The sequence below is a fragment of the Vigna angularis genome, chromosome 10, assembly GCF_016808095.1.
Source record: "Vigna angularis cultivar LongXiaoDou No.4 chromosome 10, ASM1680809v1, whole genome shotgun sequence".
NCBI classification, from domain to species: Eukaryota; Viridiplantae; Streptophyta; class Magnoliopsida; order Fabales; family Fabaceae; genus Vigna; species Vigna angularis.
In genome coordinates this window covers 7,527,123-7,553,748 of record NC_068979.1, presented here as the reverse complement: position 1 = coordinate 7,553,748, position 26,626 = coordinate 7,527,123, and the positions used below count along the sequence as shown (strand labels likewise).

At 35.0% G+C, this 26,626-nt stretch overlaps 3 protein-coding genes across 3 annotated transcripts; 1 reads left to right on the top strand and 2 right to left on the bottom strand.

Moving 5' to 3' along the window:
- The first annotated feature begins 3,770 nt into the window (after positions 1 to 3,770).
- LOC108334619 (V-type proton ATPase 16 kDa proteolipid subunit) lies at positions 3,771 to 5,690 on the top strand. The gene is made up of 2 exons (XM_017570504.2): positions 3,771 to 4,286; positions 5,333 to 5,690. Exons 1-2 carry the CDS (start codon positions 3,925 to 3,927, stop codon positions 5,463 to 5,465), a joined length of 495 nt encoding a protein of 164 aa, XP_017425993.1. The 5' UTR covers positions 3,771 to 3,924; the 3' UTR covers positions 5,466 to 5,690.
- Positions 5,691 to 11,491: 5,801 nt separating this feature from the next.
- On the bottom strand, positions 11,492 to 16,005 carry LOC108335958 (probable LRR receptor-like serine/threonine-protein kinase At4g36180). Its single transcript, XM_017572196.2, has 2 exons — positions 11,936 to 16,005; positions 11,492 to 11,828 (listed from the first exon to the last, which is right to left on the bottom strand). Exon 1 carries the CDS (start codon positions 15,674 to 15,676, stop codon positions 12,284 to 12,286), a length of 3,393 nt encoding a protein of 1,130 aa, XP_017427685.2. The 5' UTR covers positions 15,677 to 16,005; the 3' UTR covers positions 11,492 to 11,828; positions 11,936 to 12,283.
- A 3,613-nt stretch (positions 16,006 to 19,618) lies between these two features.
- On the bottom strand, positions 19,619 to 25,456 carry LOC108335901 (kinesin-like protein KIN-7F). The gene is made up of 13 exons (XM_017572104.2): positions 24,942 to 25,456; positions 24,618 to 24,707; positions 24,404 to 24,504; positions 24,210 to 24,323; positions 24,061 to 24,142; positions 23,846 to 23,913; positions 23,678 to 23,743; positions 23,442 to 23,566; positions 22,929 to 23,265; positions 21,879 to 21,992; positions 20,837 to 21,790; positions 20,333 to 20,655; positions 19,619 to 20,233 (listed from the first exon to the last, which is right to left on the bottom strand). The coding sequence occupies exons 1-13, from the start codon at positions 25,150 to 25,152 to the stop codon at positions 19,912 to 19,914; spliced, it is 2,907 nt and encodes a 968-aa protein (XP_017427593.1). The 5' UTR covers positions 25,153 to 25,456; the 3' UTR covers positions 19,619 to 19,911.
- Between the last annotated feature and the right edge of the window lie 1,170 nt (positions 25,457 to 26,626).

Below are 26,626 nucleotides of genomic sequence, written 5' to 3'. Positions count from 1 at the left end.
CACCCTCCATTTATGTGTGCCGAGTGCAGTGAGCAGTGATTTTAGAACACATCTTTGTTGTACTAAATGTCATATTTGATATGGTTTATTCACATCAACAATTAGGTGCAGTAAAACCTACACGAGAATTCATTTGATGCATATGAGAGATTAACATTGCCTGGTGTTGAGTGGAGGGTCCAATTGAAATAGACTACAAAGATCTGTTGTTGCTTGTGTTACACAGACATCCTCTTCATTTTGCTTTGTGCTATAGTTTGTCAAAAACGCATGATTCTCCTTGCCTTATTACCTTTTTCTTACTTTCTCTATCACCATTTTCGAGTCAATGAACTTCCTTACTTACCCGGTCTTGATTAAGACTTAATGAAAGATACTTCCTACTTTTACAACACTCCTAATTCTCTCTATTTTTCTCCAATAAGCTATTCTTTTCAAAAGCATTTACTTAATACTTATTTTGAGAACCAGTGACACATATTTATTTGTTAGTGTGGAAAGACATCACAAATACTAGTAAAAAAGTTACTTTCTGAATCATGCGGGGAACGCGTAATGCAGACCAAAAAGGCAAAATATTATCTAAGTATTTTTCGCACTATCATCTCTTAGGAGGTGCAAATATTAAAACAAGTTAAGTAAATACAATTATTCTAGATTAAATTTCATCCATTTATTTTAAGATATATGATACTTTTTTTTAACAAGTCTCATTAAAATAATTATTACCGAAATGCACTACCATATATCGAAGAGAAACAAACATTACATCTGTCTCGTGTTAAAATATAAACTTTTTTTCCTTCATAAATATACATATATCACGGTTTGCTTTATTTTTAAATAATCTTATGAATAAAATATCTTTTACAATTTACAATTTTTTTTCCTTGAGCGATTTCAATATGTATACTAATTAAATCATACAATTTTTCCTTTTATATAATAGATGAAAAAATCAAATAGTTTTTACTAATGACAATTTTTTCCCATAAAAAAATTATTTCATAACTTTTATTCTTTTTTTTACAAAAATGTGTATGCTATAGCTCATTGGACTTCATAATATAAATGCAATAATTACGTATCTAGTAAATGTCATTTCTAACTTTTTATTTTTATACGTACGGATAGAAAACATATTTGGTTCAATATTTTAGGAATGTTATGATAGAAGAAAAAAAATGTAGTTTCTTTATAACTTGAGAAAGTTGGTTTTCATGTATTATTTGTATTTTAAAATATTTAGGAAATGAAAATTACTTATATTCTATGAGGAAATTTGTTTCGGGTGAGAATTTAATTATTCTCGATTAATTTCAGGAATCAAACATAAACTAATACAACTTTGTGGATGGTAATTATGATTAATGAACTAAATATTAACTAAATTAGTAAAACTAGAGTGACGTACGAGCAAAAGTTGGTAAAGAAATAATGAAATTTTAAGTATAAGTAAGAGTATTCTATTGGGTCTCAAAAAGAGAACCGTCATTCTAATCCTCAACTAAAAGTAGTACTGAACTTACCATAGTTTATTGAAGGGACATGATACGGGCAAAATATTATTTATTTTCATGCATACCAATTAATTGTTACCTTTCACTCGTGAAACATGAAAAATCACTTTCTTTAAATATTAAGTTTATATCATCTGTTAATATATTATAAAAAATGAATTTAAAAATCTATAGAATTTCGAATTTATTAAATAACTTAAACTTAGTAATTTGGTTTTTAAATTTAGATTTATAATTTATTTTTATCCTTATTTTTTTTTAATTTTAATATTTTTTAAAATAGAATTAATTTGGTCTATTTTATTCATTTAATGTTTATAATAACGTGTCAAATGGTTTTAAGAATATTATGTGTCAAACTATTTAAAAGATGTTATGTGTCAAAATATATAAGTTACATGTTAAATTAGAGAGATTATAAGATAAAAAATATTCAGATGTTGATACTTTACACCTTTTAAACAATATTATCTCCAATTTAATAGAAAAAAACAAAATTATTATTTAAAACATATTAAAACTCAATTAAATATAAAAGTATAAAAATCAAAGTAATAATATCACTAGATGTAAACATAAACTTACTAATTAAGCCTATGACATATTATTCGATCCCAATATAAGCAAAACTTACCATAACACTTCTCATCTCAATTAAAGAATGTAAACAAAAAATAAAAATCCAATGATGACCTCTTTATTTTACTCTGTGCCTTTTATTATAGGAGAAGCATACATTAAATTCCACTTTCCTTAACGGGTCCAATGATAATCTTACTGTTACCATACGTAGGAAACACACTCTTGATCTTTATTACCAAACTACGATTGACTTTGTCCTACCTTTGTTTTGGTAGGTGAAGTTGCAACTTTACCATGTAATGTTGATTTAAATACATGGGCCAATGTTTTTAGTTTAACATCTGATTGGTGAAGATAAAAATAACAATGATGACGCATTTAAATTTAAGTCAAGCAATCCGTGTGCAAATCATAATGGGTATACATTCAAAATTTCTTGTCGACAATAAGATGGAATACAAGAAAATTTCCATGCTCTAAAAGAATTGCGAATGATGAAGCATCAGTATGAATCCGAATTAAACGTTAGAATTTGCTAGCGAAATTGGACAACTGAAGAAAGTAGTGATACGAAAGCCTAGAGAATAATTACACCTCCATATCAAAGTGGCAATGCCTCTTATGATAATTTCAGTGATGTTTTCATTGGACTTTTATCATACATCTTTCAGGCCCCATAGGACATACCATATCTGAAATGAACGTGTGGCGGAAACTGGTTCTTCAGTGTGAAGGCCCGGAAAATGTGGTAACATTTCCAGTGGAAATTATTAGAACTTCTCCAATGATAACAGTTTTGACTTTTTATTTTGCTCTTGTTGTAAAGGATTAAATCGATAGCAATACATGTTTAGATAAATCCAATGATGAAAGCTTAGCTTAGCATGGTTCAAAAAAACAAAATTAATGATGAAAGCGAGAGTTTAATGTTCATTGTTAATCCCATTATCTAAACCAAGCTGCATTATTATGTGTTAAACATTGAAACGCGTGGTGTCTGTAGTTCATTTGGTTAGTTGTTAAATGTTCTTGAGTGGTAATTAATTCTCATTATTGAACTAATGTCAGTCATAATAATATTACATGTCATTATTCATTGAGATAACCTCAGCACCCCCTTTTCGTCACTTGAAGTACATGAAAGTGTGTAAAAGAGAAAAAAGAAGTTGAGAAAGTAACTGAAAAGTGATATATATACTTAATCGTGTTTTAAGGGAGATCTAATTTTATCATTTATTTAGTTTCATTATAAATTTAAATTGTATATGAATTTAATTAAATTTGAGAAATTTGAGAAATTTTTAGCGTATCAACTGTGATTACATGTTACAAATAATGACCACACGCCTGAATTTAATACATTCTATTTTAGGTTAAAACTAAAATTTCCTTGTTCTTACGATAGTTTAGTAATGACTTTATAGTGACATCGTGGGCCGCAGCTATTGTTTCAAACATTTCCATACGGGCCTCAAGAGTTTTTTGGTGGATGGGCCGGCCTTTTAGTTTTCAGCCACGTCTGCTATTTTCAGTTCCCCTTTTCCTAATTACACTTGGATGTTAATAAAGTAAAAACATGTTTTTAAGATAGTAAAAGGTACGCGGAATGATATAAAAGGGATTATTTAGGTTGTTTCTAAAATAATATAGTTTGATTACATGTGGCGTGAGTGATAATGACAGAGGTGGCAGAGAGGGTCCGTTCAAGAAACTTCCGAGAGGAAGAGGGAAGAAGAGAGGGCGAAAAAGCAATAATAACAGTAATAGCAACAGATCTCACTGTCGTCTGCCCGAAGCCAAAATCCAGAGAAAGAAAGAAAGAATGGTTGATTTCAGCGGCGATGAAACTGCCCCCTTCTTTGGCTTCCTGGGCGCCGCGGCGGCCCTCGTTTTCTCCTGCATGGGGGCGGCGTACGGCACGGCGAAGAGCGGCGTCGGTGTTGCCTCGATGGGCGTGATGAGGCCGGAGCTGGTGATGAAATCGATTGTGCCGGTTGTCATGGCGGGAGTGCTTGGCATCTACGGCTTGATCATCGCAGTGATCATCAGCACGGGAATTAACCCTAAGGCCAAATCGTACTATCTATTCGATGGCTACGCTCATCTGTCTTCTGGTCTTGCTTGTGGTCTCGCTGGTCTCTCCGCTGGCATGGCCATTGGCATCGTTGGCGACGCCGGTGTTAGGTACACTATTATCATTCTCTACTCTATTTTCGTTACTTGTTCAATTTCTTAGGTATTCGCTTCTATTACTTCACTTTGGTTGTTTCATGAGTTTTGTACTTGTTTTGAATTTGTTATGTCAACTTCAATGGTAGATGACCTTCTGTGTGCAGAATTGAATGCAAAATGATAATTTATTCAAGAATTAGGCAGAGTATGCGTGTTGACATATAATTCGGATGCTTGTGCGGGATGCTTTGTGTATTTGATTTTGGTTCAATATGAGTTTGAAGTAATCTCTGGGAACTTTTCTTTTTATCTCAAGGGCCTATCTGATGATTACATGAGCATTTGTTAAGTGTTTTAGAGAGTTTGTGAAAATAGGTTTTTATTTTTTTGTTCGTCTGTTGCTTTTTGCTTATTTAATCAGCTGGGCAGGATAGCGTATGAAAACAGCTTACAACTTGTTTAAAAATAGTTTAACCCAATTTCTTTTTGATAATGGAAACAACTTAAACGTATGTAAGCATTTATGTATGGTGCTTGATGAAGTTGTTTATTCAAAGGCATCGATTTCTCAACCCAATGGAAAAACTACTTTTTGTTCTGTTTTTTCTCTTGTAGTCTAACATGCATTTTGGGGCATAATAAATTTTAATTAATTAATAATGAAAAAAATATTTACTGTGAGGTCATGTTTCTGTTCTTAAACATGGTTGAGTCCTTCAAATTTGTATCCGAACATGCTGGTAGTTAGTTTGGGCCACAGCAGCAAACTTCTTTATAGATAAAATTGATTTTCAATTTGTTCTGTGTAGTCTACAATGAAGAAACAGCTATTATGGCATGATACAAGGCACAATTTGGGATATACATCAGTACTTGTCTATTGTCGATTGAATTTGAAGTCCAAAAATTATCTAATGCTAGTATCACCATTGCTGCTAGTGCTTTCAATGTTTTGACTGCATGTTCTCTGAGAATGTTTCACTCCTACCGGATAAATTCTTATAACCTCTATTGCAATTTATTGAATTTGCCATGCTGAAAATGAACTGTTCTTGTAGAGCAAATGCCCAACAGCCAAAGCTTTTTGTTGGGATGATTTTGATTCTCATCTTTGCCGAGGCATTGGCGTTGTATGGTCTTATTGTTGGCATCATCCTCTCTTCCCGAGCTGGCCAATCCAGAGCTGATTAGTATGGAATTTCACGCAGCTTAGAGCACATAGAACCATGGATTGGACGTTGAATGTTGCGAAGATCTAGGCATTGGTAAGAGTGTTGCTTTATGATGCTCTTCATTCAGGTTATTCAGAAATAAAACGTCCAAACGATTTCTTTGGCCATTTATTGTATTTAATTATGCTATCCAGACTAAATTAGAGATCTCTAAAATAAAACATGTGTGTGTTTATTTCGATAACGGTGAGTATCATGTTGTGTGCCATTCGACACTACGCCTCTCTCTCTCTCTCCTCAACTCCCAAAACTTCGATTTATGGCTGTAATGGGATATTAAATGTCAATCTTATTTCTTTTATAATGACCTTGAAAATTATGGACATGTCTTACCATGATGACTGTCCTAATAATTCGTCTAAGTCGTGGATAAAGCTGTTAATGCGTAATGCTGGATAATAGGGTGGTTTGCTAAGGAAAATACATTCAGGGATGATCCTACATTAGGTTGGATCTGGTTTGAAGAAAAAGAAAATGATTGTTTGATTGAGTACCAAAATTTTCAGCCAGTTTAATTTGAAGTAATCCAATCAGAATCAGGTTTGACCAGGTACAATTATAAAAGTAGAATGGCATTTTGAGATGTAAAATCTCAATTTGTACCAGTACACCTCACATATGATAGAGTAGGTACGTTAGGTGTTTTCCAATTAAATTTGGACTTTTACTTTAGTAATTTGTATTTTATTAAATACATTTGGATATTACCTAGATAAATCTCTAAAAATGATGAAGAACAAAATTCAGTGTTTGTGTTATTCTATGTAAGTTTTTTCCAAATAAAATTGTAAGAATATGAAAATTGAATTAAATTTCACTATGCAACGTAACAAGATCCAGAGGTTGCAATGCAACCTGTGCAGAGGTTGCAATGCAACCTGTGAACTTGGTATGGTTCGCCATGGTTAAAGTGAGTCGACATACTTAACCAGATCATTTTAAGCCAGGTTTTGATATTAATAAAATGAAATACAGCAATGCCAATATTTCAATGCTATTATTACATATATAATGTTATTAATGAAAAATGTTATTACTTTTTATATTTTATTAATTTAATGAATTAATTCACTCAATCAACCAATTCATATTGGATCTAGTTGGGTTAAAAGAAATTCATTCACTATAAAATGAGTTGGATCCAACTTCCCTACTTTTAGTTCAATGTGTAGTGAACTAATTTAAATTGGTTCGCTTTGACACATTAATGGGATTGTTGGACGGTTAAAGGTTTTTTTTCTCTCTTTCCTTTCTTGTTTTCTTCAAGCACTTTCAATTGAGAACAAGTCAAAATTGTCTATGGTTTAGAATTTTGAATTATACAATTTGAAAATATATTTTGAAATGCAAAAATGTATTTATAAATTAAAAATTATTTATAATATAATTTTAAATTATACAATTCAAAATATTTTTCTAATTTCTTAATTGCATAGTCTGTAATACATTTCTGGATTATGAAATCTTATTATATAATTTAAAAAATATATTTTATTATACAATCCAAAATATTTCTAGTCATCAATAATTTGAACTTTTTCCCACCCATGAAGATAGAAGAAGAAGGGTGCTAAAAGAAAGAATCACTGTTAATATGAACACTTGGCCAACATACGGGACTAATTGGGTTGAGCATACTAGATGGGACTTTCTTCCTGCACACCACATTTGTTTCCTACACCCCAAATTTGACTGTAATGCCCATTATAACCCTATTGAATATATATATATATATATATATATATTACAAAATTAATTACTGCTTATCAACATGTAGTTATTATTTTGTTACATATTTATTTCTTCTCCATCTCCAAGTCATTTTCACAAATGATATTTTTCTTTTCTTTTTCTTTTAACCACATTCGTCTTCTTAAAGTGTCTCTTTCTTCTTAGATAATATTTTTTTTCAACGATATTCTTCTTTCTCAATAGAATTTTTCACAACAAATTTTGTGTTTTGATTAAAGTTTAGTGGTATGTATTTACTTTGCTCTTTTATGTTTCAATACGATTCTAGACATGGAAATTGATTTAGAGTAATACTGGATTTCAAAATCCAATATACAGATGTATTTCAAAATATAGTTAAGAGTTTTCCAAATTTTAAAATTACCAAATTTAAATATTTGGTTTAAGAGTGTGCCAAAACTTTAAATATGGTTAAAAAGTGTCTTGAATTTCACAATTCGATTAATGGGCATCCTAACATTCGAAATATAGTTAAGAAGTGTCTCAGATTTCGAAATTCGTTTGATGAGTCTATTAGATTTCAAAATCCGGTTAAGAAGTCTCTTAGATTTTGAAATCTTATTATTTAGTTTTTTGCTATTTTTTAATCTTTCGATAAATGTCAATATTAATCCTTCACATAGACATTAAACCAAAATTCATCACAAAAATTATCTTTCGTCGATCTTGGACAAAATAATTGCATATAAAATTTAAACAAGTCAACAAGTATCAAAAGCAAAAAAATAAATTCAGTACTTTACTAACCTAGCCTTCCCACAACACAAATGTTATGTGATAAGCTTAACTTATAAGCAAAGAACTATTGTCTTGACCTCTAAAAAACCCATATACTTCATATTCTTATGAAACAACATCCTTATGTTACTAAAAAGACATCCTCTTGTTGGTCATCAACATCAAGACTAGATAATGGTGTAACTTCTCCAGCTTCATAATGACAATATCTTCTATGAAGAGATAAAGTGGGTCTTCTTTAGGCTTCACCCTATGCAAAGATTTCAACCTAGTATGTAGACACACGATGTGTTCTTGTCATTTTTATAACAAACAAACATTAAAAACAACATATCAAATAACTAAACTTAAAAAGAAAAAAAATAACAAAATCATATCACACCAAATATTTAAATTTCAAGAAATAAAGAATAACATAAGATGAGAAATCAAATTATAAACAAACAAAACACATCAAATTATAAAAAGGACATTAAAAGAATTGGACTTTGAAACTCAGAAACACCTTAATAGGATTTTAAAATTCAGGAGACTCTTTAACCGAAATTTGAAATTCAAGAAACAACTTAATCGAATTTCAAAATTTCGAAGACACATAAACCAGATTGCAAAATCTGAAAAAATCCTTAGTCATATTTCGAAATTTGGTGCACTCACAAATTGAATTACAAAGTGCACTCCTAAACTGGATTTTAAAATCTGGTACATTCCTAAATGAGATTTTGAAATACAAGTACTCAAATTATATTTTGAATTTTGATACACTCCTAAACCGAATTTTGAAATTCGGTATACTCCTAAACCGAATTTTGAAATTCGGTATACTCCTAAACTGGATTTCAAAATCTGGTGTTTTCCTAAACTATTTTTGAAATTTAGATCTTTGTTTTCCTAAATTATTTTTTGAAATATGATGTTTACCCTCAAAATGAGAGAGTGTGAAGGGTCACTGTGCACACACTAAGATAAATGTGATAAAGAGTGTGAAGGGTGAGTACGCAACACCCGGATAAATTTGAGGGGTGAAAGATGCTGATAAAATAAGTAAGGAGTGATTGAAGATAATTATATTATTACCTAGTCAAAATTAAAGGAGGTTATTTAGGATATTTTTTAAAAAAACTAGGGGTGTAAAAGGAAAAGTGCGTGGCGCATGAAGAAAGCCTCATACAAGAGTACAATAGCTAATTTATACAAACTTGATACAGCAACATATGGATTGAGTTGGTCCACATAATAAATGAATTAGTAAAATAGAATTCTACTGGCTCCTCAGCTAGTCGGCACGACTAAATAAACATATGAATAATTGAATAAAAGTGAAAGAAAAATATTAATAGAGTATAATAAAATAGTTGTTAATAATTGATTATTTGAGTAACATTGAATTCAGTGTTCTGTGAATTTAATAAGTTCTTCAACCGAGATTGATCATTCTTCTCCCTATAAAAAGTAACAATCATAATAACTCTAAGAAATTACAAAGTTTTGTGAATTTTAAAAAAATAACCTTGAAAAAGAAATCCATTAAAAGTAGTTAACAAGTTATTCCTCAATCGGGATTGACTGTTATCTCTCTGTAAAAGTAAAAATCATAAAAGAATATTGATTGTGATATAAATACCTGATCTTTTGTTCAAGAGCTTCAATTTATAAAAGGTTACATACGAAAATCCTCACAATTGCAAGATGTGAATGACAACCAATTTGTTTCCTTCCTTTCATTTAATGGTTTCCATACAGCAGACTTTTAGAAACAACATTTGTTTTCAGCTAAACAGGTTTTTCTTTTTCTGTCCACACACTGAATCTTGCTCCCAAATCAAATATTGTCTTGTTACGAAATTTAAGGGTTCATGTATCGTTGCTATGCATTGATTTTCATTCCTTAGGCCCATATTCCTTGTGGACCTTGTTGTTGAGATGAGAATTTTTTATTAGAGTACAGGTGTTTACACAAAAAAGAGTATGTAAAATCTCTATCTATTACTCTGGGTCATTTTTCATTTTTTCATTATTTTTATAGTTTTTTCACCCTTCTTGTACTCATCCCATGGGTACAGCGTGCACTGAGTTGGCTCTCTCTTTTCTTTGTCTGTGAAACTTGGCATATGATGCCCAATATGACAGTCGTACGCAAAATTTACAAATACCAAAAACATATATTGTACCTTCCTAAGTGGCACACTCACATGGCATATGTTGTATAATTTGAAAATGCACAAACTAGTACATGATAAGAGGGTGGAAAAGTATGCTTATCTCTTCAACTTTTCTTTTCACAAATAGATATTTTAGATTTTATTTTGGATCTAATGAATCTAAAATTTACTCTCTATAAAAATAAATACCTTTAACTTTTATTATCTCTTTTACACATAAACACCTTATTTTCAACAACATGCCAATTAATCTTTAAAATTTACCAATCCTGCAAGTACTTTCCTATTTGAATTAGGGTTACATTATTTCATCCGTTTGTTTATTTTACATTTCAAGTTTTTCTATATTTAAAAAAAAAACATAATAAAGTTTTGAATGAGTAAAACAAATAAAGACTTTTTCTTGTTCTTAATTTTTTCTAAGTTTACATTGTTATTACATTTTAATATATGAAAAAATGAATTGTAGAAAAAGAAAATATCAAGAAAAGAATAATTCATAAAAGGGATGCATTTGAAGGATTAAGTAAGACTAAGATATCTATAAAAATAATCTACAATTTATGCAGTTAATTAAATTGTTCCACGTGGCATATGTTACCCTAAAAGACAAATAATACAAGATAAAAGGAAGGCGTGTTGAAAAACATCTTGAGATCTATGGATGCATGCTCTACATGTAAGCTCCATTTAACTTAAAGTGGTGCCAATTTTATTTTTTAATAGAAAAAGGATAACAACCGTATGAGCTGTTTACAAAAATAGTCAAATAAGTTAAGACAAAATTGAAATTTATATACAGTTCATTTTTTAATGTCCTTGCTAAAAACATTTTTCTAGTTTTTGGTCTAACGAATCATTCAAAGTTTGGAAGGACCCTTAACGGTCAGTGGACAGTATTAGGAGTTGTGCTGTCTGTGTTCCCTTACTCTCTCTTCACTGCCAGTCAAATTGTATCTTCCGTTACAGATCCTTGTGAGTATTTAGCATTATTGACTGCGATTCCTTATGATTTTTTTATGACAGTACCACCTGTGGAGAATCTTGGAGTCTTGATCCACTACCACATACTGCTAAGTAGGTATCACAGATGAAGAAAAAAATAAAATAAAGAAGATTTAGAAGCAAGTTGGAGTCACATAGTTACTCCCCACATAACCAGATCCAATCACAAAGGAAGGTTCTTTAATGGCAAAATATATCCTCTCCTTTCCTCTCTTCTTTTGAATCTCCAAAATAGATGCCAAGTGCCTCCTGAAAACTCCCTAAAGCAAAAAAATGGTAACCAGGCAGAATCCAATTCAAAGAAAAAGTGGCGGATATGATATGATGATGACCCACAAAAAAAGGTTCAAGAGTTGTTGAGCCGTGGGCCAAATGGCCAATCATAATGTATTCGTCCCTCGTGACTTTTCTCTATTACCTTCTTTCCACTAAACAAAAAATAAATAAACAAATCCCAAAATGAAGACAAATAATAAACTAGAATTAATTAGGACACCAGAAAAATACACGTGGCGCATCAAGGGGATACTGAATTCTATATGTCTTTCAAGCTGCATGACCAGATGGATTACACCAAAAAACAATGCACTACTACTCTTGGGAACACCGTGTACCTCGGACCCCACAATCTTAACGGCTACATCATTCAACTCCGTTGCCGGAACCTGCGCCAAGACCACATGACGATGTCAGAAAAACCAGGTCCGTTTCGTGGACGGGAACAATACCAATTATGTGCCGTTAATTTGGCTGGAAACGCCGCGGGACCCACCTCCTTGTCTTCACTCGTTCCTCGGTATCGCAAACCACTCTGTATGTCATAGATGTTGACTAACTTAGAACTCGAGAAAGTGAGAGAGAGGTAACACGCCTCATCATGGGGTTCCCACCTCTCCATCTACGAGTCCGGCACCACTTTGAAACAAACAGTGAAAATAGCCACCAAAAATGGAAAAAGTGGCGACAATGTTACCTTTTCCTGTTTTTTCTTCTTCAAGGGGAAAGAATTCGGCAGAAAGAAAACAAGTTAATAACGAAGAACAGGGGAGAAATATAAGGGTTTTTTAATAATCAAAACAACTAAATGTTAAAGTTGATCATGAAAATTTGCGGATTTGGGTTAGGCCGGAGAAGGTTGGGAGGTGGGATCCGCGGAGGATGGGATATCAGGACCGACTCGACAGCCTTCAAGCATGAAAACAATGTCAGACATGGTTGGTCGATCAAGAGGGTCAGGTGCTGTGCAAAGTAACCCAACTTTTACACCCAGTAAAAACTCTTCCCACTCTGATGATTCTGGATCCAACTCCAGCAAACCCGGTTCTAATAGCTCTGTTATTTGACCCCTTTGTAATTGTTTTTTTACCCACTTTACTATGTCTTCGTCCTGGGTGAACATGACGGGTCGTTTTCCAGTCAGCAGTTCCAACAACACAATGCCAAAGCTGTAAACATCACTCTCCTTCGTGGCTTCCCCGGTTAAGACTGCTTCTGGAGAAACGTAACCCAACGTGCCAACCGATGCTGAAGTTGAGGCTTCGCCTGGGGTGGTGGCTACTGTTAACTTTTCTAACCCAAAATCTGATAAATGGGCTTCGAAATCTGCATCGAATAGGACATTTTGTGGTTTCACGTTGCCGTGGACCATTGAGGATTGGTGTAGGAAGCCTAAACCACGGGCAATGCCCAGTGCAATGAGGTGTCGCATTGGCCAATTTAGAACGTGGCCATCTTGGTGAGAAGCTTCTTGGAGGAGGGTTGCGAGGTTTCCATTGGGCATGTAATCGTAGACTAGGAGTCTCATGTCAGGTGGCCCAGCATAATAACCTCTGAGAACTGTTAAATTTCGGTGCTTCACTTTGCCTAGTGATTCGGCTTCTTTTCTAAACATGTTTTCATCCAATGATCCATCTTGGAGCCTGCGAACGGAGAGGACCATTCCATCGTTGTAACAGGCTTTGAACACTAATCCATACCTTGTTCTGCTCAGCACGTTCTCTTCGTCGAATTGTCTTGTTGCTTCAGTGGTCTCAGCAAGTGTAACTTTAGTGTTAAACATCACTAGTTTTGGTCCCCCACTCTCAGTGCTGCTACGACCTCCACTTGTTCCAGAACTGGCTCTAGCGGGACTCTTCTTCTTTTCACCCGATACACCCCGTTTCAGTCTTTTACGCCATCTCAATAGACTGAACACGTAGAAGCAGCAAAACAAAACCAGTACAAAAGCTCCGCAAGCAACGACAACCACAAGCACAATCATCCTCTTTCTGTCCTTACCATTATTTATATCTTCGCATTTCGTATCCAATGGCTTCCCACATAAACCTGGATTATCTGTGAAAACATCTGGGTTACTGAACCGAAATCCCAATGTTGGTGGTATCTCACCGTCCAAGTTATTTCCAGAGACATTTAAGAACACTAAACCCGGAATCATAGAAAGATTGCTTGGAATTTTCCCACTCAAGTTGTTAGCAGAGAGATCTAGCATTGTCAGGTTTGCTAGATTCCACAAGGACCCCGGTATATCCCCGGAAAGATGGTTGTGATCCACCAGCAAAGTGGTTAGCCCCGAGCATTTGGAGATTTCCTCAGGCAAATCCCCAGTTAAAGTGTTTCCACTCAAATCAAGCACTCTCAAAAAGGTGAGACGAGAGAGATCAGCAGGAATGCGACCTACCAGAGAGTTTGATCCAAGCTCCAGAATTTCAATACCAGAGCAATTTCCAATTTCCGAAGGGATTGCTCCTGTAATGTCATTACCAGACAACGAAAGAACAAGCAATGAACGAAGAAAGCCATAATTTTCAGGAATAGACCCGGAAAAGGCATTAGAACTGAGATTAACATACTGCAAACTCGTCAAACTACTAAACCCTTCAGGCACATCACCAGATAACTTGTTTTCCTGCAGTGCAACAACTTGCAAACTGGGCAATCCCGAGAGCTCAAGCGGTAATTCTCCAGAAAGATTCTGTTTGCTCAAGTCAAGCGAAGTTAGCTTGAAAAGATTCCCCAAACTAGAAGGAATTTTTCCAGAGAAGCCATTGCCACTAAGATTGAGAACCGTCAACTTATTCAAATTCCCAATACTCGCATAAACTTGACCCGTAAATTTGTTTCCACTAAGGTCTAGTATCGTCAAATTGGTCAAACTCATTATCATCTCAGGCATACTTCCAGTCAACCTGTTACCCCACAAACTCAACATTTCAAGATATGAAAGGTTTCCAAAACTCACCGGAACCGAACCAGAGAAGTGGTTCCCACCGAGAGATAGCACCTTCAGCCCCGTCACATCACCCAAAAACGAAGGAACTTCCCCGCCAAACTCGTTTCCCTCAAAATCAACGACGCTTAGGAACCCACATTTCTTCAGTTCCACCGGAATGATACCGGTGAAGGAATTATTAGCCATCTTCAACACCTCCAACTTAAAAAGATTTCCTAATTGGGGCGGAACTTCCCCAAAAAGTGCATTATTGGACACATCAAGCACGGTCAACGTGGTCACGTTGGTCAACCACAACGGAAACGTGCCTCGTATCCGATTGTGCTGAATATCCAAAACCTGAAGAACACTTATACACGTGCTCATCTCAGGCCCCACGAAATCCACGAAACCGTTGAAACTAAGGTGAACAATCCGCAACGACGGCGCGTGGACAGAACCGTTGCAGAAAACGGAAGCTGGAATGGAGCCGGTGAAGTTGTTCTGAGACAGTGACATCACCTGAAGTCTCGGAAGCGCCGAAATCGCCGACGGAATCACGCCGGTAAGCGCGTTTCCGTCCACGCTCAGATGCAGAAGCGCGGAGCAATTTGCGAGCGCAGAAGGAAGCGTTCCTCCGAGGAGATTGTGGTCCAGCCAGAGGTACTGCAGCTGCTGAAGCTCCCCGAGGCTCGCCGGAATCTCGCCGGATAACTGATTATACGACAGGTTTATCAACTGAAGCTGATAGAGGTTCGACAAGGAGCTTGGAATCTCGCCAGAGAAGGCGTTCGACGAGAGGTCGAGGGCTTTGAGGCCGAGAGGGAGAAGGCCGGGGATACTGCCGGAGAGGCGGTTCAGCGCGACGTTGAGAATCTGAAGACCAGTGAGGTTGGCGATCTCCGTCGGAAGGTTGCCGGTAAACGAATTCTCCTGCAGGAACAATGACCGTAAGAGCGTGCATTTGGAGAGCGACGAAGGAACGGTTCCGTTTAAGTTGTTTGAGCGAAGGCTTATCTTGCGTAGCATGCGCAACTCGGAGAGACGGTCACTGAGTCTGCCCCCGAGTTGAAGGCGAGGCAGGCGCAACTCCGTGACTCGGCCGTTCATGCATGCGACTCCGCGCCAGTCACACGGTGCCGCCGGAGACGTCGGATCCCAACCGTCGAGAGCTCCGACGGGGTCGTGGAGGTTGAGCTTGAAGGACGTCAAGGCTTGGATCTCCACAACAGTAACGGCGGTGCGGTCGGCGCACGTTAAGAGCGGTGCGCAGAACACCAGGAGTAGAAGAAGAACAGGCATGAGAATGCGAAAGGATGGTTGTTGGTATGTGGTTAATGGTAACCGTTGCAGAAGCAACGAGTGAAGAAGCTATGAATAATAATAGAGATGAGCAGTTGGAGCAGGGTATTATTATTGGGTGTTTAGGTTAGCAGGCTGTGCAGTTGTTGCGTACATTAGCAATCTGCACACACTGAAACTAAGCAGAAGAAGAGCGCGTATTTTCCAGATTCCGCAAAAACAACTCTCCCTTCTTATTTCCTATTTCTCAGTCTCATACATGAAAAACACAGTTTTCATTGCATAACGCCATAACAGCTCCCCCTTCTGTCTTTTTTCTGTTTCTGTTTCTTCTTATTTAATATTTTATTTATTTATTTATTTATGTCTCCCTCTCTCTCCTCTCTAACAACTATTATAACCATTTGAACCCACCCTTTTTTGAAAACACCACTGTGTGTGCTGGTCTGAGTTCTGCTCTGTCCCTACATACCTTTTTAAACTCATGTGATGTGATATGGCTTGAATCATTCACCTTTCTTTTTCCTTTTGTGCTCCTTTTTAAATTATTAATCAATATTCGTATTAAATACAGTTAATAGGGATTATAGTAATAGAAACAGTTACACCATTTTAAATTTTTTAAAGACAGAAAAAGGAAAAGATTTATTATTGGATATTTTATTCCTTGTTAGTTTGAGATTGTCTGTTTTCTCTTGGGGCCATTCAGATGAAAATGGACGAATGGGGATTTTGGGTTTTCATGTTGGGACGGCTTGGACATATTTTTGTGTTGTTCATGTTTCGCACTTTATAGTTTCAGCCCTGCAGTAGGTGATTCCCTTTCAGCCCCATGGTCATGTTTTGCACTGTTACTAGGCTTTTGAATCTATTTAGACATAAAAGTTAATGGGGAGAAAGTACAAGAAAGGCTAATCCGAGACAGTAAATTGAATTAAGGTGAATCAATAATTGGGTGGACCACAAAAAATCCCATAGTTGAAAACTTTGACAATGTAAAGACAAGCCGTGGAAATAATTTAAAATAAATGCAGTGTCTTTAGACATTGGATTACAACTATTTTAGTAATCAAGAGTGAAAGATAAAGGGTGCTATTGAATGCTCCATTGAGCTACAGCAGGCCTTATGCCAACCAAAAAAGGTTTCACTTTAACAACATGATGATCCTCCATTTATAATTATGCAGTAATTGTACAGTGGTCCCATCCTGAAATGAGTGCAAGAAATTTATCACAGGCATAGGGTAAAATGGGTGAGAATTAGAATTTGGGGAAGCCTGAAATCGAACTTTGCATTGTGGTGCCATATCCCTGCAGTGGCTAGTGGTAGAGGGCAGGCACAATCTTTGCAACCATCAAGGCCATTCAATTTTCGCCATGTTTGTGACTGAATTCAATCCAAAAGGGTAACGTTTCTTCTGCTTTTCATTCAAATCTTTGCCACTGCTAACTTGTCAACATTAAATTACACTGGCCCAATTTGCTTACGTGTTTCTTCATACTGGAAGAGTAGATAGAACCAATTCTGCATTACATAGCCTGTGAAAGAATCTCAACTTTTTCCCCACTTTCTCATCATTTAACCACAACCACTGCCGTGTATAGTAAAAGTAATTTTTCTTTAACTTTTCCTCAAAAAATGTTGGTTTTCTTTTTCCAACCTTCCAAATAAAAAATAGTTCAGATACTTATTTGTTTATAACCAAATCATAATAGACCGATTAAATTTTAAAATGTGCAATATTTTATATATAAGTTGGGAAGTCAAGGCTTAAAATATATGCTGCCACTTACACCCTTGGCTCTTATTTTTTTCTTTTTGAAAATTTTCATATTTTTCTTTCTTATGAAAGGAAAAATAAAAATAGTGAAGTAAACCCAAAAACAATAGATATATGTGTTTTTTTTTATCAAAGATGTCTAAATGTTCTACAAACATGTAGAGAGACAATAAAAAAGATGTTTTAATCATAAATGAAATTTAACTTAATTATAATACACTTACCGTGTAAATATTTTTGCAATATTGTATAATTATAAATCATATTTATGATAAGTTTTAAATATTTTACGTCTTTAAAAGTTAAGGATTTGTAAATAGTTTTTGTACTAAAGTCTATTGCAAAACTCAAACAAATTCAATATCTTACTCCTTCTAAGATCAAAACTCACTATTGCGGGTATATCAATTTTAATACGAAAAACTCTTTAGAATGACAATATATGTGTGTGTGAGAAAACATTGGGAAAAGTTAAGAGAATAAGCTCATCCAAATAGATATATCTTAGAAAATAATCATTTAAAAAATAAGAAAAAAATCTCTACATATTAATGAATAATTTAATTTGTATAAGTTATCTGCTAAAATTTATTTAAATTAATTAATTTTATGTTTATGAAACAAATTGTTTATTTTAGTTGTCCAAATACATGTCCCGAACTGTCATCGCCATATCTTCTTTCAGAGGGTTACTCCCTACACCATCCCATATTGCTTTCTGTACCACCATATTTTTTTAAATTCCAAAACTATCTTTTATATTTTAAAATATCCTACACCCCCACCTCTTTTCTTAAACGGATGTCGACATCCGTTGAAGAAAAAATTCTTCAACGGATGTGCCACATTCGTTGAGTTTTTTTTTTTCTTTTTTTAGTTTTTAGTATTTTAATTTATTTTATTTTAAATTAATATATAAATATTATTTAATTTTTTTAAAATTATTAAATAATTATTTATAAATTAATTTAATTTAATAAAACTATTATTATTAATTTAATTTATGTATTATTATTTAAATAATAATTAAAATATTTTTAAAAATTTTATTAAAACGGATGTCGCCACCGTTGCAGTTTTTTTTTTAGTTTTTTGTTTTCTAATTTATTATATTTTAAATTAATATATAAATATTATTTAAATTTTTTTAAAATTATTACTTAATTATTTGGAAATTAATTTTATTTTATTTAATAAAATAATAATTATTAATTTAATTTATGTATTATGATTTAAATAATAATCAAAATATTTTAGAAAAATTTATTAAAACGGATGTGCCATTTTTTTTAAAATAAAAATAATAAATCAAAATATAAAATATGTAAACGGATGTTAACATCCGTTCACGGATGTCAATATCCGTTGAAGGTGAAACAGATGTTGACATCCGTTTTAGAGAAAAACAAAATAGGTATGGGGTGGTACAGGGGAGCGGTGGTGCGGTGGTGGTGGAAGGAACAACTGTCCTTCTTTTATTTATTTGTTTACACTGTTCTTTTTTACATGACACCCTTAAAAAAACAGGGTATAAATGGACTTGGGCCCATTAGACATATAGCCCAAACAAAATCATGGATTACGGAGAGTAACACGATAAGATTAAGACTTTTGCTTTCTGAACCTCAACCATTACTACGTGCATACCATATTCATAGACAAATTCCTCATGCTGTTGTCGTTGCACCATCATCACTGCAGTGGAAAAAGAAAAGGAAAAAGATACAGGGGAAGAAAAGAGAAAAAAACACATAGCTAAAAAAATAGTTCTGAAAATCTCATTTTTAAAAACTCATTCTGAAAAATATCATATATATTTTAGAAATCCTATTCCAAAAAATTTATCCCAGTTTCATGTGTTCCAGAAATCCCCGTTCCTAAAAGTCATGTTTCATAAATTTTATAAGGGTACAGGAAGAACAAGACTAATTCTAATAATCTTCCAGTTTGGATTTTGTTTGAAGGGTAACTTTTACTTTACAGAGTAGCATCGAACTTCGGTCTGAAGCAAACTGCAGAGTCAGAAACAAATTTCTGCTTAAGCAAATTCTCATTTTGCTAAAGCAATTGTTAGCAAAATTCTAGGTTTTATGATTCCTGATTTTAACTAAAGAACGGAGTGCTACAATACATCACACATGGAAAACAACATCACACAGCATTTCTTAGAAAATCCAGGTAACAATTAGTATTGAACAATTCCTGATGTTCCAACTGGATTCAAGGTAAATACAGATGAACAAATCTACCACCTTAGAATTGCACATCCTTTACAAACCACTTTACAATCAATAGCAACGAGAGTTAGAAACATACAACAGAAATCAATTTGTTTCTAAGATAAGAGAAGAAAAAAATTAGCTACGTTATGCATATATATATATATAGAGAGAGAGAGAGGAGGGGGTAAATTTTGACATGGCCATACCAAACTACCTAAAAAGTAATCCAAGCTCACAAAATATGCCTCACACTGGCTGTCCAGCTAAAAGATTTCCTACTGGTGGGTTGTGGGGTAAAGTTAAGTCCAAACATCTCCTTAAAAGCTTGCTCTGGCTCCACTAATCCAACCAATTTTGCAACAATTGATGCACTGTCTCTAATGTGGTCCATGTCTTTTGTGTCAGTCCACAATCTATGGGCCAACTGCAAACTCCTATTCTTTGAACTCAAACGAAGCCCCCATTTCAAGTACAGGTTCTGTCGGTCATCTTTAGACAATCGCTTATGCATTTGCTTGCTCAACATTTGCCTCTCTTTTCTAAGATATCTCATGCTGTTTCAAAGTGAAAGCCATGGTAAGTTCTATTATAGTAAAAAAGTGTAATTTTTCAATTTAATGACATAAATAAAATCTTAATAGTTTAATTGTTACCTTGACTCAGGTTTGAGGATTCTTCCATCCTCCACTGTCTGATTGCCTTGGGAAAAAGCTTGCTTAAGGTATGATAGTCTTCTCAGCTCTACCTCCATGTAAAAAGAATCTGATTGGTCCCCTTTGAATAGAAGGAAAAAGTATGTCCTGTGAACCAATGAAACATTACAAGCACCCCAGAATTCAATGATCTCTCTTTGGAGCCTCTTGAATTTTGAAGGCCAATCTGAATGACTTTCTCTGTCATCAGCTTCCATTGGGTCCAAGCCAACATCTTTGACATCCTGTGCAGATATGATGGGATCCAATCCTGTCTCCGGAACCTGTCATGTAAAGCAATCACTGATTGGTTGAATTCTCAATATAACAATGCTTCTATACTATGAATGGGATAAGAAGAGTAATAAAGAGAACCAACAGAGCAATGATCCAAATAATTATCACTTGGACCTGATAACTGATATTTGGCCATCAAGAAACATAAAATGTATTATAGAAGCTTACCTCACGTTCAGCTAGTAAATTCAACCTCTTCAGATTTTCTGATTCCTTTCCTTTTGGAGGCAAGGGAGCATTACAATTGCTTTCCTTGTTTGTGGACGATTTCACATTCTGAACTATATCAGATGCAGAATTTTGCACAAAGTTCCCATGGCCATTACATGAAAGCCCCTGTGGTCTGGCATTATAATTTAATGCATAAATGTTCTTCGGGAAGCCGTTGGGTCTTCCAGGGAAGTGTTTTTCATTCCCAATTGGTGGAGTGTTCTGAACATCGTCTTCCTCTTCAAACCAATCTGATGAAAAATTCCTCATGAGACTTGCTTTACAACTTTTACTTCGGCTCAGCCTCACGGCTCTAGAAGTACCACTTCTACTATTTCCTGTCATGCAGACAGAAATTTCTTTTGGAGAGGGAAGAACAAAATCTTGGGGCAAGTGGTTCACTCTCTTGTCTTCCTTTGACCTAGATGAACTCAAAGCTACTTTTTCCTTGTCTCTATTATCAGCTACAATCAATCCTGAGATTGTTGTGCTTGCTCTAGGAGACAATGCATTGGAATTAGTGTATGTATTTGATCTTGAATCTTCAAGGTTTGAGTGCTTATGAGTGTTTGTACTAAGATCTTCTGACTCAATGCACCTAACTTCCTTACAATTGTCCTCTTCATGCTGATCTCGATCGTTATTCTTATCCACATCATTGGTTACAGAATCGTTCCTTTTGACAGGAGGACCTGGGGAAGAACTTCTCACCAGAAGATTCTTTTCAAGGTCAGGCAGTTGGAATAAGTTGTCATCAGAGCTAAAACTATGTCCATCTGAATATTGAGATGCATCAAAAGACCTGACACTCTCTTCGCCGTCAAGACTTAGTACATTTGGCTCCTCTCTTTGATTTTCAATGTTCCATGAATTTCTCACATGTAAATTTGGGTATTGAGCATCCAAACTTTCCTGAAGATTTGACAGGAAAATTTGTTAGATTTAGAAAAGGCATATGAGTCGCTACTTTTACTGCTTTAGGGAGGGCATGAATACTCACCACTTGGAGCATATCTATTGTTGACACATCATCTCCATGCACTCTTATCATCTCATTAATTCGAGATTGTACAAGGTCCCGTTGCAGGGTCAGCTCTTTAACCTCTTTCTTTAACTGCATGGACAGTAACAACATTCATATTAGCACAGTTCTATAACAAATTACAACCAACAAGAGAAACATGCTCAGTGGTAGGAACTTCCAACAACCTCATTCCCGTGACTATATATAAAAAGCATACATATTTGCTGAAGTTGTCACCATAATGTGAGATTAAATAAGAAAAGAACAAAACTTGGATGGAAAGTAGGTGTTTCATGGAAGGGTATTGAGATGCATTTTCATGTTTTATTTCTATAAAGCATCAAATGGTTTATCATTTGCCACTGGAAAGAGGTAACAATAGTATAGGTTTTAATTTTGCAAAGTTTCAGCATAAGAAAAAACATTCAAGGTGGAAAGCCTCGTAATAGAAAAGGACAGTATGATAATAAGTATTGGAGTATATAACCAAGGAGAAGCAACAATACCGAAGGTCATTATTAGATGTGGACAGAATAACATCGCAGAATCAGTAAATGAAAACAATTGAATCAACAATCAAGTGACGACGACCTCCAAAAAAAAATAACAATCAAGTGACAATATATATTATCCTACAAGAAACCAATCCCTATATTTAAGGAGAACGAATCATGGCATCTAATGAGAAGATTACAGTCAACTATTTCACTTTATTTCATTCCTGTGGTTTTTCGGATTTCTAGTTAATTCTGAGAATGTCCTATTTAATAATACCTTTGTTCCTTCTTTCTGTATTATCTATTCTTTCTCGTATGAAATAATACTCGGCTAAAATCATCTCTCCATACTCTGCTCATAGTACAGGGATTTTATTTGTAACTTCATGGCCGATATATTTTATTATTTTATATGTCTGGAATTTTAGCATTTTTTTCCCAGATCTGTAGTTCGATACATACTACAAACAATCCTATGTTAACCATAAAAGATAATGAATTTCAATTAGCACAAAATCTTTATTATTACCATCTCAATTTGACGGTCTTTTTCTCTCAACATTGCAGAAGCATCAGATGTAACGTGGGGTGGCCCTGAATTTCTCAATTCGTCTTCCAGCCTAGCCAACTCTTTCTGTAATTGCTTGACTAGTGCTTTATCAGACATCACTACGTTGACTTGTGCATTAGTTGCCACTTCTTTTGCACAGCTTGCAAATAATAGGGTGTTTCTGGTTTGTTCAACATAGCTCCGTGCAGGGCTCATGGTGCAGATGATAGCAGTTCTGGCGTTGCCTCCTAACGAGGACTGCAATATGCGGGTTAGCTTTGAATCTCTGAAAGGAAAATGTCCATTTCTTCCCTTGCTGCAACCAATTTTTTTATTTTTAGATGAAAAGGAAGAAATATTCAACCTACCCTTCCCCAAAACAAAACTGTATAAACTATTCCCAATATGGAAAATATTGACTATTATTAAGTTATGGAGCAAGTTTCTAAAAAGGAAAACACGGCCATGAAAGCACCATCTTCATAAGCTAACCTGAGTTTGCGGATAACAGTTCCTAGAGTTAATAAGCTACGATTTATGTGGCAACCCTCTTTCAATCTCGTACCAGCTGAATTGGTTTGGGATGCTCTCTCACTTCCAGCTAGATCAACAAAATTCTGCACCCAGAAAAATAATAGAGAAATTATTTGAATTCCTATTGATGTTCTTCAAGACAATAAGCTTATCCTTGAAAATACTTTCCTACAAGCTGAGGGAATCAATCATACCACTGAAGCGGAAAGAGAGCTAGACTTGTCATTTCCAAGGAACTCACATGAAGAACTTTCAATTGTCTGAGGTGAGGCAGCACATTGTATAAGAAATGTGAGAGAAGAAATATCATAAAAGTTTCAAAAATTTAGTAGCCCTTTAACAACATTAATAATATAAAATACCAGTCTTAGAATTTGATGAGATCTGGAGCTGGCTTCATTCAGTGCTGTCTCCCCTATCTGTCTTTGAGCTGCAAAAATGCAATCAATTGAAGGATGAGTAAGCACTCAACTCTGTCTGGACAAAATTCTTAAAGAGGGGAAATAAAACAAAATGAAATATATTCATTCAGTCTAGGTTACTCTGTTGAAGCAAGAATCATTCAAACCCTTCTTACCTTCACTGAAAGAAATAAGTTCTGTAAAGTGTTCCCAATCTCTTATAGTTTCCTCTGTCAGTTTCTCAACAACCGTCCCTCTCTGTTAAATTGAAAAACTGTAAGCAACATGCACAGATACTAGTTCTGTAGGAAATGGAGATGTTTACCTCTGGATCATCAAGAAGTCTGAGAGGAGTACAGTCTGGACTAAGGAGGTCCCTGACAGATTCATTATAAATCTCAATTGCCGAAAACTTCAAAACGAATTCTCTTTCCGTGTGCTATGAAAAGGTAAAACCAAATCAGAAAATTGTTTTTTAGAAAGGCAAGGTAAATGTTGGCATGTTCATATTTGACCTACCATCTCTATGTACTTAAAAATATCTGCTACTGTGTATTCAGTTATGCCACTCATGGTGTATGTCTTCCCGCTGCTTGTTTGTCCATATGCAAAAATGCTTGCTGATCAATTAGACACCACGGAGAGAGATCAAAAGAAGATGTTAACACGGAAATTCCGTGGATTCTGATGATACTGGTGAAGGAGGAAAAGCAGACAAAGGGAAGAAACTCACAGTTGATGCCACCGACAACTGAAAGAGCAACTTTCTTAGCTGCTTTTTCATACACCTGCCTTGTGGAACAATCCGACCGAAACACATTGTCTAAAGCCAAAAGGAAAGAATGGAAGATCAGAAGAGGAAAGCAATTAAAGCAAGTTATGATCTTGGAGTAACAATAAGTTCATTAACCAAACCAATGGACTAACTTCATATGTAGATATGACCAGATTTGTGGCATACAACAGAGAGAATGGCCGCAAAATACATACACAATCCGGGGCTGCATTATGGAAAGTATATTAAACCAAATCAAATATGATGAAAGTAAGTTCTTACCAAAGGAATACGCTGTTGGGTAGAGTGACCTGTCAGAAGCCGAAAGGTTGCTCCTGTATATGATGGTAGTATCATTGATGCATTCCCAGTCTGAAAGATCATTTCTTGCAAGCTCCTTTTCATTGAGGGGACGAAGACGAACAGAAACAAGAATCCTCTCATCATGGCCAGTAGGCTCGTGGATTGCCTCTTCCCCTCCAACCGAACCCATTTCTCTCACTCACTCACTCTCTCTGCAAAACTAGCCTAAACTCCAATTCCAAGGTTGAGAAGGATACCACATGTCATTGAATTCTGAGCATTCCAAAGACCCATTTGGTGTTCAGTTAATTATCACTGCTTGTGTCGCATTGTTGAGTTGAGATAGCATGGAACACAAAGGACCACTCAAGGTTTCAGCCTCCGTTCCTCCAATCATTGCCTGCCGCAGGAAACTAATCACAGATTACGGAGCCATTCAACGGAAACAAAAAAGATAAATAAAATTTTTTATATTATAGTCAGAGATGGAAGTGGGAGGAAATAAATATTAAATAGTAATTGACTAATATCATATGGTCCTGTTATTACGAGAACAAATTATACGGTGGTTTCTGTATTCTTGTGGAAAGCTTGGAGTTTTGTGAAATGGTCCCCATCCCAAGAAACAGACTGTCAAATTCTTCGTCACATGGAACATAGGAAAAAGTCTAGAAGTAAGAACTTTGCAAAAGGAAATTTAACCAAAGGTGATAATGACATGCGTAGTCGATTTCTCAAGGAAAATTCTTCATCCAACTTTTTGCGCAGTGAATTCAGAGAGAGATGGTTTGAAAATGGAAGGGAAAAAATGAAAGGATGTAAGTGTCTCACAAAAATCCTCTCTATTTTTCTTTTTTGGCTGTTTTACCTTTCTTCTAAATTTAGTCTATGCATAATCCAAACAAAACCCAAAAGAAAATTCTATAAATAGGATATGAATAATAAAAACAAGAATCTGCAAAATATCATCTTGAAACCAACAAATTTTGATGTCGCCGAGCATATCAACTGCGAGAGAATCTAACATTTTCAGGTCAACCGACACTTGGGAGCTGATTATAGCCTTCAGCATCACAAACACCTCCTTAAAAGGAATAATTCAATGAATTCTGGTCCTCCATTCGGGGCATTGGTGTGGAGAACACAATGTTGAAGTTCAATCTTCAAAGTCAACCCAAAAGAAAAAGAAAAGAAGATGACTTCAAAAGAATGTGAATATGCCTTCACCTCATGCAAATGTGTTCTGAAGCAGAAGGTGCAAATGCAGGGAACAAAAAATGAGAGCTTAAAAGTTAAAAGTAAAGAGAGAAAGAAGAAACAGCATTTTCTCTCTCTTTTCCTTTCTCTATCTAAAGGGAGTGTGCATCTGTGGATATTTCAGCGCTGCTGTGACTAGGCTTCTGAAATCGGGAGCAGAGGTTATGGTGTCTCCCTCAGAATTTATGTGATGAATTGCATTATATAACACAATAGCTCCACATACAACAGTACGTTGAAATTAGATTATGATAATCATTAAACACGAAATTACGAATCTACCCACAACCCTGCAACTAGTTCTTACTCGATGAATAATGCTTGAACAAAGTCTCCACAAGCAGCGGTGAAAATGTTACTGAAAAGAAAAGTAGCATTTGAATCATGCAGTGCCATAGCATAGCCCA

Excerpts from the sequence above, each read along its gene's own strand:
- LOC108334619 (XM_017570504.2), top strand. The coding sequence starts at position 3,925 with ATGGTTGATTTCAGCGGCGATGAAACTGCCCCCTTCTTTGGCTTCCTG. Across the intron at positions 4,287-5,332 it reads GTTGGCGACGCCGGTGTTAG|AGCAAATGCCCAACAGCCAA; the intron begins GTACACTATTAT and ends CTGTTCTTGTAG.
- LOC108335958 (XM_017572196.2), bottom strand. The coding sequence starts at position 15,676 with ATGCCTGTTCTTCTTCTACTCCTGGTGTTCTGCGCACCGCTCTTAACG.
- LOC108335901 (XM_017572104.2), bottom strand. The coding sequence starts at position 25,152 with ATGGGTTCGGTTGGAGGGGAAGAGGCAATCCACGAGCCTACTGGCCAT. Across the intron at positions 23,914-24,060 it reads ACTTATTTCTTTCAGTGAAG|CTCAAAGACAGATAGGGGAG; the intron begins GTAAGAAGGGTT and ends GCATTTTTGCAG. Across the intron at positions 23,266-23,441 it reads ACTGTTATCCGCAAACTCAG|CAAGGGAAGAAATGGACATT; the intron begins GTTAGCTTATGA and ends AATTGGTTGCAG.